Source organism: Crocuta crocuta, unplaced genomic scaffold, assembly GCF_008692635.1.
Source record: "Crocuta crocuta isolate KB4526 unplaced genomic scaffold, BGI_CrCroc_1.0 scaffold274, whole genome shotgun sequence".
NCBI lineage: Eukaryota > Metazoa > Chordata > Mammalia > Carnivora > Hyaenidae > Crocuta > Crocuta crocuta.
This window is the reverse complement of record NW_027530222.1, coordinates 2668334-2685486: the sequence shown is the minus strand read 5'-3', so window position 1 is coordinate 2685486 and position 17153 is coordinate 2668334. Positions and strand designations below refer to the sequence as shown.

Genomic DNA, 17153 nt, shown 5'->3' with positions numbered 1-17153 from the left:
GCTGACTGCCAGCTCAGAGCCTGGAGCCTGTTTCAGAGTCTGTGTCTCCCTCTCTCTCTGACCCTCCCCTGCTCATGCTGTCTTTCTCTCTCCTAGAAATAAATTAAAAAAATTAAAAAAAAAAAGATATATCTAAATTTAAAATTTTAATATTATAGAGCTATTAATTTTTCCTAAATTAACCTACAAATTTACTGCAAACCTAATAAACATACCAAAATAACTTGTGGTATTAATAAAATGATACTAAAGTTCATTTAGAAAAATGTAATAGCCAGAAAACTTCTGAAAAGTAGCAGTGATTTAGGTGGAGTAGAGATTATATCTACCACACATCAAAACACAGCATGAATTAAAATAGGGAAAAACACAAACTACAGGTCAATAAAACAGAATTCAGATATGGACCAATATGCATATTTAGTCTATGATAAAGGTAGTATTTCAGACTAGTTGGGGAAAGAGGGATTACCCAGTAAAATCTGTACAATATCTGGGTGTTTAAGAAGAGAGCTGGATTCCCATTACATAATGTATCAGTCAGGGTTCACTGTAGGAACAGAAACTCTGCTAGGTATTTTAAAGAATGGGATTGAATATAGGTCTTAAAAATCTAGAGAAAAAGTTGCAGGGGCAGAAACTAGGGGCTAACATGCTTTTATTAATTTTTTTTAAAAAGAATGTTCATTTTTTTTGAGAGAGAGAGAGAGTTACAGAATCTTAAGCAGGCTCTGCGCTGTCAGCACAAAGCCCAATGTCACGAACTGTGAGATCATAACCTGTGCTGAAATCAAGAGTCAGACACTTAACCGACTAAGCCACCAGATGCCCCAGCCAACATGCTTTTAGACTCAAGGTTATTAATCACCTTCTGTGATGCAGAGAATACAAATTCAGTGCTGCTACTGCCACCAGCACTGTCTCATGCCCATGCTGCAGCTAACAGACACTAAAACATGGAGTCTGGTTGCTACAAACTTCAGATGGCAGGAGTTTGCTTACCCACTAGCACAGCCAAGGTAGATGGTCTCTACCTTCCAAATCCTGACCTAATGCAAATCACTGGCAGAACCTAACCTGTTCAGAACAAACCCTACTTACCTTAGAGTCTGCAAAACTTCATTTTTGGCCTCTCATCCCCTTTGGTATGAGATGGGGAGGCATAGAACATAATGCCAAGTGCTAAGAGACTGTACCTAGCATGTATTCTCACACTAAAGTCAATTCCAGATGGATGAATTATCTGTAAAAATAAAATGAACTCATCGAAATATTCTAAAAGAAACAGTGAGTGACTTTATAATATTGGGCATAAAAAGTATTTCTAAGTACAACATATAATACAAAAGCCATACAGGAAAAGTGATGGATTTACTACATAATAACAATGGTTATACCTATCAGCACAGTTGACCCTTGAACAACATAGATTTTTTAAAGATAAATACAGGACAGTATTGTAAATTATTTTCTCATGATTTTCATCCATCCATCATCCATCCATCCATCCATCCATCCATCCATCCATCCATCCATCCATCCAGAGATGGAAAGAATGCAGAAGCAGGGGAGGGGCAGAGAAAGAGGGAGAGATGCCAACCAGGTTCTGTGTGCCGTCAGCACAGAGCCCAATGCACAGCTTAAACCCTAAGATGAAATCAAGAGTCGGACACTTAACCAACTGAGCCACCCAGGCTCCCTGTTTCTCATGATTTTCTTAAAATTTTTTCTCTCTTTACTGTAAGAATACAGCATATAATACATATAACACAAAATGTGTGTTAATCGACTATTTATGTTATTGGTAAGGCTTCTGGTCAACAGTATGCTATTAGTAATTAAGTTTTTGAGGAGTAAATAGTTACATGAAGATTTTCAATTGTTTGGTTGGGGAGCGCCTGTAAACCTGTGTCGTTCAAGGTCAACTGTATTTTAAATGCCCAAATATTTTGACCAGCTATGCCATTGCTAGAAATTTATATTATAAAAAAAGTGTGTCTGCAAAGGTTATGAACCCAAATAATGCAGCATTATATGTAAAAGCAAAACTCTGAAGATGAATAATATATAAAATTATGGTCCATAATGCAACAACACCATGAGGCCAGGTTAAAAGAGATATTTGAAATGAAGACATTTCCTTTGAGTAACACCAGTGCAGACACATCCTTATATCATCCTACCTTATACAAATATTACATTGTTTTTATAGAAAATCAACTCAGGCTATCTTGGTGGGAAGATTATGGTGCCTTCTTTTTCTTTTTGTAACTCTGATTTCGAACTTTTAAGCTTCCCAACTTCCCTTTCTTCCCCTGACCCCAAAAAGAAAACTTTTGTAACTATATATTTATTTTCTCTTAGAATATTCACAATTATTTTTGGTTTTCTAATTTAAACATACATGACTTTGAATTTACATAAAACTGTGTTCTTCAGAAGTATCTGGGAAGACAGGATATAGTGTAAAATTATTTCTATTAATGACAAAAGAAATTATGAATTTCAATTGGGAAAAAACCTGTACTTAAAAGAAAATCATTCTATCACACACACACTTAAACTTTTTAATTTTACCACCTTTTCTTTTAAAATAATTCTTTCCCAAAAAACTATACTTCAGTTAAGACAGGTATCTGGTAAGTACTTAATATGTACATAGGTAGTTGTGAAAAATTACCCACAATTCTAATATATTCAGTTCCAAACATGAAAAATTTCCTTTTAGAAAGCATTTTAACATTTCATCTCATCATCTACAAAGCAGCAACACTATTTAAATTATCAAACATGGCAAATCCAAAGATATGTAATCATAAAGTCCATTAAGAAGTATGTTTGAAAAATCATTACTCCATAAAATATTTACAGTGTTTAAATTACATGGTAGCAACCTTGTCTTGATCTATTTTCGTTGAACATGTTAATAGAAATCTCAAAAAAAAAATCCTTATTCATCCTTAATAAAGGAGACTTTATCCTTGGATTTATTCAGCATCTTTATATCATCCAAAAGCTTTCTGGGTGTTAAAATATGCGTAGAACCTGGTAGGAGAAAAGATAAGATTTTCAAAAGCCAGCACTTAAATAGATTCTTTCTGAATAATTATATTGCCCTGTCACAATATATTATATTGCAAAGTGCCACAGCTTGGGGCAATTTAACAAAATTTCTATAGGACACATTCCTGAAATCTGTCTATAACACAATATTTCAAGTCCTTCCTCTTCAATGAACAGCAGACTTAGTAACTCACTCTTAGGGCTCTGTCTCTTTTGTGCTATATGTTGATATGCTGAAGAGCAAAACTGGAGGTTATTCTATCCCTGTGGCAGAACAGGATAGTCACCGTTCAATCACAGGACCAGTAAGCAGTGCTCTAGATTTAGACCTGGTGTACAAATGTTGCATTCCATAGATGAGGAGAGGTTATATCTCAGTGGCTTTGATTGAAATTCTTAAAACTAAATTCCACACAGGACTTGCCAAAGTCACATCCACAAAAACATTCAAAATATTTCTGTAATTGAAATGTACTTATGTCTCAAAACCTATTTAATAGTAAGAGCAAGTAGAGAACATAATATTTAAAAAAAATTAATATTTAAATAATATAATATCTTGAAGATTATTCCTTCAAAATCAGAATATTTAAAAATCAAATTATCAAAAAGATCAACCAGGAAAAACTAGGACATCACAAAAAACACACTATGATTAATACACTTTTGCACTGAACAATTTAGTTCTACATGTAAAATACAACATAAAGTTTTACATATATTCTTGCATTTAGAGTTTATTTAAAATAAAATTGAAAACAGGAAAAAAAAAGTCTTACCAATAATAACTTCACAGGATTTATGTGCCTGAGAAACTTCATAAGCACAACGCATTTCAGAGTACGTAATTCCTCCAATTACAAAAATAATAAGCTTTGACCCATTTTTCCTGTCCTCTAAATAATTAGCTCTGGGTTTCTGGCGAGCACTAAAAAATAAATACAAACATGTTAAAAACATTTCTAAAGCAATAGTGCTTGTAGATTTCTTAAAAAGGCTAATTCAAGCAAACTCAAATTTGGTACCAATTACATTGATTTTATGGAAATGACTGGAGAACCAAGAATTAGGTAGGACAGCCCCACTTCAAATTTACCTGTCATCAGGGATGCCTGGCTGGGTCAGATGGAAGAAGGTACAACTCTTGGAATTCTCTCTCCCTCTCTCTCTCTGTCCCTCCCATGCTTGCTCTCTCTAAATAAATAAATAAACTTGAAAAGAAAAATGGGGAGGATGCCTGGGTGACTCGGGCAGTCTAGTGTCCGACTTCGGCTCAGGTCAAACAGCCAAGATACGGAAAACACTTAAACGTCCTCTGGTAGAAAAATGGATAAAGAAAATGCAGTGTATGTATTCAGGGGAATATTATTCAGTCTTATAAAAAAGGGGGGGGCACCTGGGTGGTTCAGTTGGTTAAGCGTCCGACTTCGGTTCAGGTCACAATCTCATGGTTCATGGGTTCAAGCCCCATGTCAGGCTCTGTGCTGACAGCTAGCTCAGAGTCTGGAGCCTGTTTCAGATTCTGTATCTCCCTCTCTCTCTGACCCTCCCCTGCTCATGCTGTCTCTCTCTCTCTCTCTCTGAATTTAAAAAAAAAATTTAAAAAAGAAAGAAAGAAAGAAATTCTGCTAATGGCAACACGAATGAACCTGCAGGGCATTATGCTAAGTGAAATTACATTGGAATCAAAGACAAACACTGTCTGATCTCACTTCTCTGTGGAATATGAAACAGATTCACAGAAGCAGAGAATATTGGCTACCAGGAGCAAGGGGCGGGGAAGGGAAATGAGGTAGTGTTGATCAAAAGGCACAAAGTTTCAGTTATCCAAGGTCAATTAATTCTAGAGATCTAATGTATTGCCTAGTGACTATAGTTAAAAATTATATTGTATATTTGAAATTTGCTAAAAAGTTAGCTCTTAAATTATTAATTGAGCCCTCTTAACACACACACACACACACACACACACACACACACACACGAAAGAAAATGGTAACTTTGTGGAGGTAACAGATATATTTATTACTTTGTGATCATTTACAATATACATATATCAAAATACCAAGTTGTAGATCTTGAACATATACATTGTTTTTAAGTCAATTACACCTCAGTAAAGTTGTTAAAAAAAAAAAAGAGTTAGATCTGGGTTCCAACTCTGATTCTGCTGGCTTCTAAATCAGATGGACTTTCGGCAAGTTATAGAACCTCTCTCTAAACCTCAAGGGTTGTTTCCAGATTAAATTAAAAAATGTAAAGGATACACAAAGCATGGAATCTGGTGCCAGGGAAGCATTCAATAAAAAAATAGCTATTATTTATATATCACTTCTCCCAGACTGCTCTACATCTGCACTGTCCAATACAGGAGCCACTACCTCCATGAGGCTATTTAAAAATTTTTTTTCTTATTAAATGGTTTATTGTCAAGTTGGTTTCCATATAATACCCAGTGCTCGTCCCAACAAGTGTCCTCCCCCATGCTCATCACCCCCCTTCCCCTGTCCTCCACCCCTATTGCCCTCAGTTTGTTCTCAGCATTCAAAAGTCTCTCATGGTTTGCCTCCCTCCCTCTCCTCAACTATTTTTCCCCTTCTCCTCCCCCAAGGTCCTCTGTTAGTTCCTCGTAATCCACCTATATGTGCAAACATATATAGGTATCTGTCCTTCTCTGCCTGACTTATTTTGCTCAGCATAACACCCTCAAGTTCCACCCATGTTGCTACAAGTGGCCAGATTTCATTCTTTCTCATTGCCATGTAGCGTTCCATTGTATAGATGAACCTATTTAAATTTTTTTAAAGTTTATTTATTTATTTGGAGAGAGAGAGAGAGAGGGAGGGAGAGATCGTGAATGGGGTAGGGGCAAAGAGAGAGAATCCCAAGCAGGCTCTGCATTGATAGTGCAGAGCCTGATGCAGAGCTCGAATCCATGAAGTGTGAGATCATGACCTAAGCCGAAATCAAGAGTCAGACACTCAACTGACTGAGCCACCCAGGTGCCCTGAGGCTACTTAAATTTAATTAAAATTAAATAAAATTAAAAATTCAGTCATACTAGCCACATACCAAGTACTCAAGGGGTGCATGTGGCTAGTGACTACCATATTAGAGAGGGCAGATATATATTTCCAGGACTGCAAGAAAGTTCTATTGGATAGCACTGCTATTCATAGGAATCATTTTTTTGTTCCCATCTTCACTAGTAAAAATTCTGAGCTTTTACTTGAATAGTATATATTTCAAAATAAAATTTTTGTACATCTAGAGGCACCTGGGTGGCTCAGTCAGTTAAGTGTCCCACTTCAGCTCAAGTCATGATCTCACAGTTCGTGGATTCGTGCCCCGTGTCAGACTCTGTGCTGACAGCTAGCTCAGAGCCTGGAGCCTGCTTCAGATTCTATATCTCCCTCTCTCTCTGACTCTCCCCTGCACACACACACTCTCTCTCACAAATAAATAAAAACATTAAAATAAATAAATGTTTAAAAATTTAAAAAAAATTTTTGTACATCTATTAAAAATATATACTAGTNCCTCAAATCACCTTGTTACCCATTTTGGAAACCATGTTCTAGAGGGCCTCTAAGATCCTGCAATGTAGGATCCCATGGTAAACTTTTAATAATGTTCTGGTCTATGTCCATCTGACATCTTAAGAAACAATGAAGGAGTAAGCAAAAGAAAAAAGTAAAGAGAATCAGTAACTGGTTTGAAATATGAAACAGGAATTAACATACACTCATGATTCCCATATAAAATAAATCAAGGAGATACTAAAAGTGCAATTAAAAAATTTTTGTTTTATTTATTTTTGAGAGACAGAGAGAGAGAGAGCGAGCGCATGAACAGCGGAGGGTCAGAGAGAGAGGGAGACACCGAATCCAAAGACAGGATCCAGGCTCTGAGCTAGCTGTCAGCACAGAGCCCGACTCGGGGCTTGAACCCATGAACCGTGAGATCATGACCTGAGCTAAAGTCAGACGCTTAACCAGATGAGCCACCCAGGCGACCCTGAAAGTGCAATTTTGGTTTAAAAACTATTTCAAAAGAAATANAAAAAAGAAAAGAAATAGAGTAAGAAAGCAAAAAAAAGGGGGGGGGCATGGGGAAGGGAGATTATACTACTCAAAACAATTATGTGATTCTATTTTTAAACTTCTGAATAGAAGTTTATATTTAATTTGTTTCACATACATGTATAAGATGCTGTGCTAGTGATTTACATTCTGATAAATACAAAAAATAGTAATTAAAATCCCTAGATCCTGAAAATCTCACTCTAGAAAGCTTCTAGCAGCTTTGGTTAAAATAAGAGTAAACCTCTTTTTAAAAGCACAGCTGAAAGTAAACAAGTAAGAGAAATCTCCAAAAGGCCAGAAGTAAAAAGGAAGCTAAAAACTAGGCTGGTTAACTGAGTTAAGGCTTGGTCTGCCTCATAGAACGTTAGCTTAATCTCATCAAACAAGGGTGTTTACCCGTTTAATGAACAAAGGAGACAAAGTCTTAGGCACCAGGCAAAGTAGGGTCTGGGAGGTGACACCCCTGCATTACATAAGGTCAGGACATTCAGTTGTTCTATGGTATAGTATGCTTTCATATTGCTTACCTAGACTCATTTAAAACAGGTCACAGTTAAAGAAAAACTGCTAGTTAAGTAACTATGCTTCCAAGAGCATTCTCAATATATAAGAGTACTTCTCAATATAAGAATACTTTCAATAATTAGTCTATAATATCATACTTTCATAGGTTTTACCTTACAGCCCCTGAGCCATTCCATACTGCTGGACACTGGGAACAATATGGCCATTCTTTTGAATCTAATCTATTATCGATGGCATCCTAGAGAAGAAAAGAATTAACACCATCAAAAAATGTAAATTCCAGGATTTTTTTCTTAATATTTATTTTATTTGGAGAGAGCGAGAGAGAGACAGAGCATGAGCTGGCGAGGGACAGAGAAAGAGGGAGACACAGAATTCAAATCCAGGCTCCAGGCTCTGAGCTGTCAGCACAGAGCCCAACGCAGGGCTTGAACCCACAACCCATAAGATCAGGACCTGAGCTGAAGTGGGAAGCTCAACTGACTGACCTACCCAGGCACACCCTCTAGGATTTTTTATTTGTATGTTTTGCATAAAACTCAAAATTTGTGTTAACAATTAACCTCAAGATATATAAATATTTAATAAAATAAGGTTAACCCTCTCTCTGAAACTTACAAACCTTATTTGCTCCAAAAATTAATGTAATCCTTTACTTATTAAATTAATATTTACAGAATGTCTAAACTTCTTCATTTGGAGGGTCTACTGGTGTAAGGACTGCAGACACTTTATCAACACCTTTATCTCTAGAGCACTAGGGGTTTCTATCTACCATCCTAGTCCTGACAAACTTCTTAGGCTACTGGAGAGTCCAGTCCTTGGCTTTCGTTGCAATGGTTCTATAATAAAATGTACACTCCTGACCTCGTGGTAATCAAGACAATCTAAGGAGATAAGAGAAGTTTTCCTTTATGTTTAAGAAAATTTCTTTTTAGGGTTATATTTTATGACATATTTCTATGTATGGGTGTACTATATATAGATGCTTCATTAGTACAGTAATACATAGCTTATAAATAGTTCATATGCTATAAGCTCATGTTCATAATTTTTAGTTCAGTGTACATGATTACAACAGTTTGGAGACCACTGCTTTACAGCATGGTAGTAATAAAAGGTATTACTAAGTGGGCACAAGGAATGAGCGCAAGGTACTGAGTAGTCCAAGAATATTTCATTAAGACTGTAAGAAGTCTAACTTGGATGTAAGAAAGTAAATAAGCAAGTAAAGTAAAGTTTACTTACTTAAACTTAATGTTTAATTGTAAACATTAAATAAACAAATACATAAATAGATTCTAAGAAGCAAAGAAACGAAGTTTCAGGAGAATTTCTGAAGGCCTTAAAACGCCTAAAATGGATTTTATTTTTTAATTAACATGTAAATCCTTGTTATAGGGTACAGGAAAGTCAATTCTTATTTTAAAAGTACTAGTGAAGGGGCACCTGGGTAGCTCAGTTGGTTAAGTGTCTGACTCTTGATTTTGGCTCAGGTCATGAACTCATGGTTCAAGAAATCAAGCCCTTCATCAAGCTCTGTGCTGACAGTGCCAAGCCTGCTCGGGATTCTCTCTGTCCCTCCCCTGCTTTATTTCTTGCTCTCAAAATAAACATTAAGAAAAAAAATTTTTTTAAGTAGTAGCCAAGAAAGACTACTTAGTTCTACATCCGTGTTATGGATAAGAGAAAAAAATCTTATGCTGTATAACAAAGTCTAAATTCTTTAAATTTTTACCTATGATTAAACATGTGTGAGTGACATAAAATTAGCCAAGCAAAACAGGAAAATCATAGTAATAAACTATAAATGTTTAGTTTCCAAAGCAAAGTAGAAATTGGGATTTAAATCAAAGGAAAACTGGAATAAATAGAACTATATGATTATAACTGAAGAAGCAATGCCATGATTTTATTGTTCATAATATAACTTCTATTAGTTCATTTTCTAATTTCCTATAATTGAATATTAATTTCTAAAAGGAAACAATATTAAAGGCATAAACCATCTGTTGGATATAACAGCAAACTATAGTTTACAAATGTATCACAAATACATTTCCAAGAATACTGGAACCTAACCTTTTTTTTTTTTTTTAACATTTATTTATTTTTGAGAGAAAGAGACAAGAGTATGAGCAGGAGAGGGGCAGAGAGAGAGGGAGACATTGAATCTGAAGCAGGCTCCAGGCTCTGAGCTGTCAGCACAGAGCCCGACGTAGGGCTTGAACTCACTAGCAGTGAGAAGACCTGAGATGAAGTCAGACGCTTACTGACCAAGTGAGCCAGGAGTCCCTGGAGTATAACACTTTCTAACAGTGGTCACATACAAATGTTATTTTGTTGACCTTCCATTCAAATATATTATTTATATTTGTGCTACCTAGAGTTATTAAAACAATAGTTTTTTTTCATAAGGCAGTATGTGTACTTATTTTTATTTTGAGGCCATCAGTGTGTAAGTTTGTTTGATATCTTCATGGAAAGAATCAAGTTTCCTTTCCTCCCCTGACCCCAGATACAGCCTTCTTTTGTGAACCTTCCCAGTACTGCAGAAAATTCCTGACCCACAGATATGCTCAGACTAACAGATAAACATACAAAGAGTAAAGAATACTCTACAGATAGGCACTTAGGGTATAGGTAAAATATAAAGAATTTTACCTCCAAAATATCTTTGATAAAAGGTGTCCATCGAGAGAGTTGAAAAGTTTCTTCTGTAGACCTATCCTTTCTTAATGGTTTGCCTTGTTGAGACTAATACAGAGGAAAAAATTCAAAACCAGTAATTTTTATTTAGTAATATTAACTTATTACATTTTCATAAAAAGATAGGCAATTTATAGCAAGTACTATGTATATTTGACTTAGAACTAAGAGTGGAAATGCTTACTCAAAAAAATCTGAATAGGAGTGGTCACAAAATTTCACAGTATTTTGTGCTCTAATGATAACATCTGTAATAGTATCAGAAATTATGTTTACTCAAAAGTGCTATAAAACTTGATGGTAAAGAACAAGATTTTAAACAGAGTTCTTTCAAAATTTGTTGTAAATGAATCATACAGAAAAGTATAAAGCAAATTATAACAGAAAACATAAGGTATAAATTCACTAGAAAATGTATTTGCCTAAATTACTCATATACAGACAACAAAATTAAGATTTTTTTGCTTAACAAATCTATCAAGTCAAATTGAGAAGACTATCCACATAGATTTCCCATGAGAAAACATATTTAATGTAAACAATCACATATGTATGTACATGAAGATATATATACAAATGTAAAATTCTTACTGGGGGGACAATGGGAACACCAAGGTAACTCCAGTTACGGATCATGTCACTCTCATTTTCTATCTTTACATTCTGGATCAATCGGTCCAAATTTTCTTCTGTAGTTCCTTAGATAAAAATATATAAGTACATAGTCACATAATTGCTACCACAATCATCTATAGGCTTAGGTAGTACTCATGAATAAAGTTTTTTAAATAAAAAGCAAATGTTTAATTACATAGCCCATTTGATCTTCTCCCAATTTCCTGTTTATATTTATCTTAATCAACTTAGCTACAACCTTTGAATTTTCTGAGACTCCCTTATGATGAACAGTAAAGTACTTATTATAAAGTGATTTTAAGGGTAACTGGAGGGCTCAGTCGGTTAAGCGTCCGACTTCGGCTCAGGTCATGATTTCACAGTTCGTGAGTTCAAGCCCCGTGTCGGGTTCTGTGCTGACAGCTAGCTCAGAGCCTGGAGCCTGTTTCAGATTCTGTGACTCCCTCTCTTTCTGACCCTCCCCTGCTCATGCTGTGTCTCTGTCTCTCAGAAATAAATTTAAAAATAAATAAATAAATAAAAATAAAGTGATTTTAGAGCAGACTATTTCAATATATTCATGAAAACAGAGTCTCAATTACCATTAATACTGAAGATGTAAAGTAGAATTGCTCTTATTTTATCGTAATTGTCATGATTTTTGTTGAGTAGAACTGGAAGAAGCACTCGCATAGAATCTTTCACCTTCTGTCCTTCTGCATCAGTTCCAAGTGCCAGGTCCTTAATGAAAATTAAATATAGTCAGTGACCTATAATCCAATTTCATTTTTCAGTTAAAAGCATCTTAAATCCAGGGATGCCTGGCTGGCTCAGTCAGTAGAGAGTATGACACTTGATCTTGGGGTTGTAAACTCAAGCCCCATGTCGGATGTAGAGATTACTTAAAAATGAAATCTTCTAAAAAATAACCTCAAATTATGCCAAATTTTAATGTAACACTGATAATACTTCACAAAAAAAGTAGGCATCACTTGGAAACTACTGTTTAAAATATAAAAGTCAAAAATTAATTCAAAGAAAATCATTAATCTAAACCTATGCTAACATGATAGCCTTGAGCCACATGTGGTCAAGGAAAATTGGAAATCTGGCTAGACTAAATTAAGATGTGCTTACAAGTGAAAACACCAGATTTTGAAGACTTAGTTTATAAAAAGGAATGTAAAATATTTCACTAATAATTTTTATATTGATTACATGTTGAAATATTTTGAATTTGTTAGGTTAAGTCAACTACATTATTAAAATTAACTATACATGTTTCTTTTTATCTTTTAATATGACTACAGCTAACCCTTGAACAACACAGGTTTGAAGTGTGTGGGTCCACTTATACATGGATTTTTTTTCTTTTTCCTTTTAAGTTTATTTATTTTGAGAAAGAGAGACAAAGAGTTTGAGCATGAGTTGGGGAAGAGCTGAGAGGGAGGGAGAGAGAGAATTCCAAGCAGATTCTGTGCTAACACAGCACAGAGCCGGACACAGAGCTTGAACCCACAAACCCTAAGATCATGACCTGAGCCAAAATCAAGAATGAGATGCTTAACTGACTGAGCCACTCAGGCACCCTGGATTTTTTCAATAAATATAGCATAGTCGTTTTTTAATTTTTAATTAAAAAAAAAAACTTCTTTTTCGAGACACAGAGCATGAGTGGGGGAGGGGCAGAAAGAGAGGGAGACACAGAATCCGAAACAGGCTCCAGGCTCTGAGGTGTCAGCACAGAACCTGATGTGGGGCTCAAACCCACAAACCGTGAGATCATGACCTGAGCCGAAGTTGGATGCTTAACCAACTGAGCCACCCAGGCACCCTTATTTTTTATTTTTTTTAAAGTTTTTATTTAAATTCCAGTTATTTAACACACAGTGTAGTTTTGGTTTCAGGTGTAGAATTACATGACTCATCATCACTTAAATACCCACTGTTCATAACAAGTGCCCTCCTGAATACCTATCACCCATCTAGCCCATCTCCCCACTTCCCTCCCCTCCAGCTATCAGTTTGTTCTCTATAGTTAAGAGTCTGTCTCTTGGTTTGCCTCTCTCTCTTCCCCGCTCCCACCAATGTTCATTTGCTTTGTTTCTTCAATTCCACATATGAGTGAAATGATATGGTATTTGTCTTTCTCTAATGGACTCATTTTGTTTGGCTTAATACTCTCTATCTCCATCCATGTTGTTGCAAATGGAAAGATTTCATTATTTTATGGCTGGGTAATATTCCTCTGTGTGTGTGTCTGTGTGTGTGTGTACACACACACACTTTATCCATTCATCAGTCGATGGACACTGGGCTCTTTCCATAATTTGGCTATTGTTGATAATGCTATAAATATTGGGATACATGTAGCCCTCTGAATCAGTATTTTTGTATACTTTGGGTTAGTACTGCAATTGCTAGATCATAGGGTAGTCCTATTTTTAACTTTTTGAGGAAACTCCATACTGTTTTCCAGAGTGGCTACACCAGTTTAGCACAGCATTTTTTAAAATTTTATTTTAATTAATTAATTTAGAGGGAGAAAGCACATGTGCATGTGCAGGCACGTGAGTAGGGGAGGGGTAGAGAGACCACAACCTGAGCCGTAATCAAGAGTTGGACACCCAACTGACTAAGCCACCCAAGCACCCTAGGACAGTACTTTAAATGTATTTTTTCTTCCTTGTGATTTTCTTAGAAACATTTCATTTCTCTAGCTAACAATACCATAAGAACACAGTATTTAATACACATAACATACAAAATATGTGTTAATTAACTGCTTATGTTATCAGCAAGGCTTCTGGCCAACAGGAGGTTATTAGTAGTTACGTTCTGGCAGAATCAAAAGTTACACATGGATTTTTTACTGTGTGGGTGGTCAGTGCCCCTAATCCCTATTCAAGAGTCAGCTGTACTATAATATTTAAAACCACATGGGGAGTCGTCTAGATGGGTCAGTTGGTTAAGCATCTGACTCTGGTTTTGGTTCAGGTCATGATCTCACAGTTTGTGGATTCAAGCCTTGCATCAGGTTATGTGCTGATGGTGCAGAGCCTGCTTGGGATTCTCTCTCTCAAACATTAAAAAAAATTAAAATTACATATGGCTTGCATTCTATTTCTCTTAGCACTAAACAGTTTTGGCATTAAACTCTAAAACAAGTTAAATGTGCCAATACAGTACTCTGCAAGATACTGCATTAAATGTTGCACCTATTGAGAAAGGCCTGCCAACACTGCTACTCTGAAACAATGTTCTAAATACTTAAATTATTCTATTTAACCAAACATGCATAATAGCAGAGTAGGAGGGACTACTTAACTATGATACTTATCACCACATTATAATGCTGGTGGACAGTGATGTATTTAAATACTACCTAGCTGAGTCCCCTTCTAAGAGAGATTCTGTGATTTAGCACACCTTACAAAGTTAATTCCAGAAATTTATTAGGACATACGTATTTCTCACTCTGCACATACCTGTTCACTTTTGCAGAGCTTTTCTATATTAGGCTTGAATTTATTCATGCAATCTTCTGCTAAGTTAAGATGGACAACTTGCTGAAAAACAAATCAATCATTTAAAACATTTTCATTTCCATTTGAGCAAATGATAATACTAAACTTGTGAGATGGGCCTGAAGGAAATTATGGGCTTAGGCAGAAAGTAGGTACCATGTAAAACAAGGAAAATAGTTCAAGGAAAAGAAAAAAGTAAGAATTAACATGGTCTACAGGGGACAATCAACAGACAGCAAAAAAGAGAAGGGCTGAATATGTGTTGGGTTTAAGAGTAATGAAAAAGAAGCACAGAAAGAAAAATAGCTAAGTCCTTAAAGTTTGAATTTATATTATTGGTTCTTGATTAGGGTGCCATATGATAAAAAATGAGTTAAGATTATTCTGATAATGACTCATAAGAAAGACTGATAGAGCAAATAAATAAATAAATAAATAAATAAATAAATAAAGTTTACCTTCCAACATGGCTTAGCTACTCTTACCTTCTAACATAACTATTAAAGAACCAAGTAGAATAACAACCACTGGTCAATCCAATATTAAATTTTCTTATTAAATTGATAACTACANTTTGGAAGAATACAGATTATATACAGAGAATACTACTGAGAAGCTTAAATATTTGGAGTATTTCCTAGACCTAGAGTAATATTTTAGAGGATAACTAACACCAACTATCCCATGACACCCACTACTAAACCTGACTGTAGAACTGGACAGTAATAAACTAAAAATGATAAGATATTTCATGTACAAATACTGGTTACTTACCTTAGTAATCTGTTTACGGAAGTGGGGCATCTTTTTCATCAGTTGTGCAAGAGCACTAAGTGATGTCTAGAAAAATATCAAACATTTTTAAAGCAAACTTATAATTCTGGTATTCTATATAACAGTTTTTAAATCCTGTAGTTTTATTAATTTTCTAAATATTTGGCAAATTAAAAAAATTCAAGAGGCTTCCAGTTTCAGTCACGATAAAGTAGCTAATATCAAAATTATTCTGCCTACAAAAAGAAAAGTAGAATTGGACAAAATAAATAAGACAACAGCTTTCAGACAATGGTCAAGAAAAATTGCTTACAGCTAAGATATGTAAGCAGAAGAAAGCACAGAAGGTGATCCCTACACTTACCCTAGCTTTTTCTTGGGACACTTTTGAAAACATGGTGGAAGCAAATAGAATTCAAGTAAAATCACTAATCTTTCCAGGCAGAGGAAAAAGAGGNGGGGGGAGGGGGGGGGCAGGGTGCTAGAGAGAAAGAGCCAGTTACAACAAAACTCAAAACTCAAAGATTTAACTCAAAGAGGGGGCTGCCTTTGGATTCCTGGTCAAACACTAACCTGTATATGTAAAGGGCAAAACTTTTAAAGGTCTAAGAGAGAGGGGAGCCTGGGTGGCTCAGCTGGTTAAGCATCCAACTTTGGCTCAAGTCAGGATCTCAGTTCATGGGTTTGAGCTATGCTTTGGGCTCTGTGCTGACAGCTCAGAGCCTGGAGCCTGCTTCACATTCTGTGTCTCCCCCTCTCTCTGCCCCTCCCCTGCTTGTGCTCTCTTTCAAAAATAAATAAAATATTAAGAAAAACTTTAAAAAAAAGGCACAGAACAACTGCTGGGTGGCTAAATGCTGAACAGAGATTTCAGAGGGGTCTTTGTACTAAGAAAATATTGGCATTCCCTAATCCAAAGAAGACAATGTTAAGGAAACATCCCCAGAGATTCAGTTCTAGGACTATGTCTCTGAACTAAGGAAATATGCTCCCCATAACAGTGCCTGACATGAAGTCTCAACAGAATTAAGGTTATTCATCAGCAAATCAAATGCCCGCCAGAATAGAACTCAATACTCTTCCAGAAAAAACATCATCTAGAGCTGCTTCTGCAATATGTTATCTGTGATGTCTAACATACACTACAATATTACTGGACATATAAGACCAAAAAAAAGTGATTGATACTGAAGTGATAGTCAATAAAAGTAGACCCAAGACCAAGAAGATGTGATATATGTACACAATGGAATACTACTCAAATGTAAAAAAAGAATGACATCTTGCCATGTGCCACAACATGGATGGATCTAGAGGGTATAATGCTAGTGAAATAAGTCAGAGAAAGACAAATATCATATGATTTCACTCATGTGGACTCTAAAAAACAAAACAAAAGAACAAAGAAGAGACAAACCAAAAACCAGACTCTTTTAACTACAGAGAACTGATGGTTACCAAAGAGGATGTGGGTAGAGGGATGGGTGAAATAGGTGAAGGGGATTAAGAGTACACTTATCGGGGTGCCTGGGTGGCTCAGTCAGTTAAGTGTCCAACTTCGGTTCAGGTCATGATCTCGTGGTCTGGGAGTTCGAGCTCCGCATCCGGCTCTGTGCTGACAGCTCAGAACCTGGAGCCTGCTTCAGATTCTGTGTCTCCCTCTCTCTTGGGCCCTCCCCTACTCATGCTCTGTCTCTCTCTGTTGCTCAAAAATGAATAAACAATAAGAGTACACTTATCATGATGAGCACTGAATCATATATGGAATCGCTGAATCACTATATTGTATACCTGAAACTAATAAAATACTGTATGTTAACTATACTGGGATCTAAAAAAAAAAAAAAAAAGGTGG

General features: G+C 35.8%; 1 protein-coding gene across 1 annotated transcript in view; it reads right to left on the bottom strand.

The window, feature by feature from the left end:
* Positions 1-2334: 2334 nt before the first annotated feature.
* STXBP3 (syntaxin binding protein 3) overlaps positions 2335-17153 on the bottom strand; it is a 53277-nt gene continuing 38458 nt past the window's right edge. Inside the window, exons 12-19 of the mRNA XM_077765556.1 lie at positions 15299-15364; positions 14486-14566; positions 11600-11738; positions 10974-11080; positions 10338-10430; positions 7826-7911; positions 3843-3991; positions 2335-3045 (exon numbers count right to left, since the gene is read on the bottom strand). Coding sequence (XP_077621682.1) covers positions 2951-3045; positions 3843-3991; positions 7826-7911; positions 10338-10430; positions 10974-11080; positions 11600-11738; positions 14486-14566; positions 15299-15364 — 816 coding nt within the window. The 3' untranslated portion in view covers positions 2335-2950. The remainder of the gene's footprint in view (positions 3046-3842; positions 3992-7825; positions 7912-10337; positions 10431-10973; positions 11081-11599; positions 11739-14485; positions 14567-15298; positions 15365-17153) is intronic.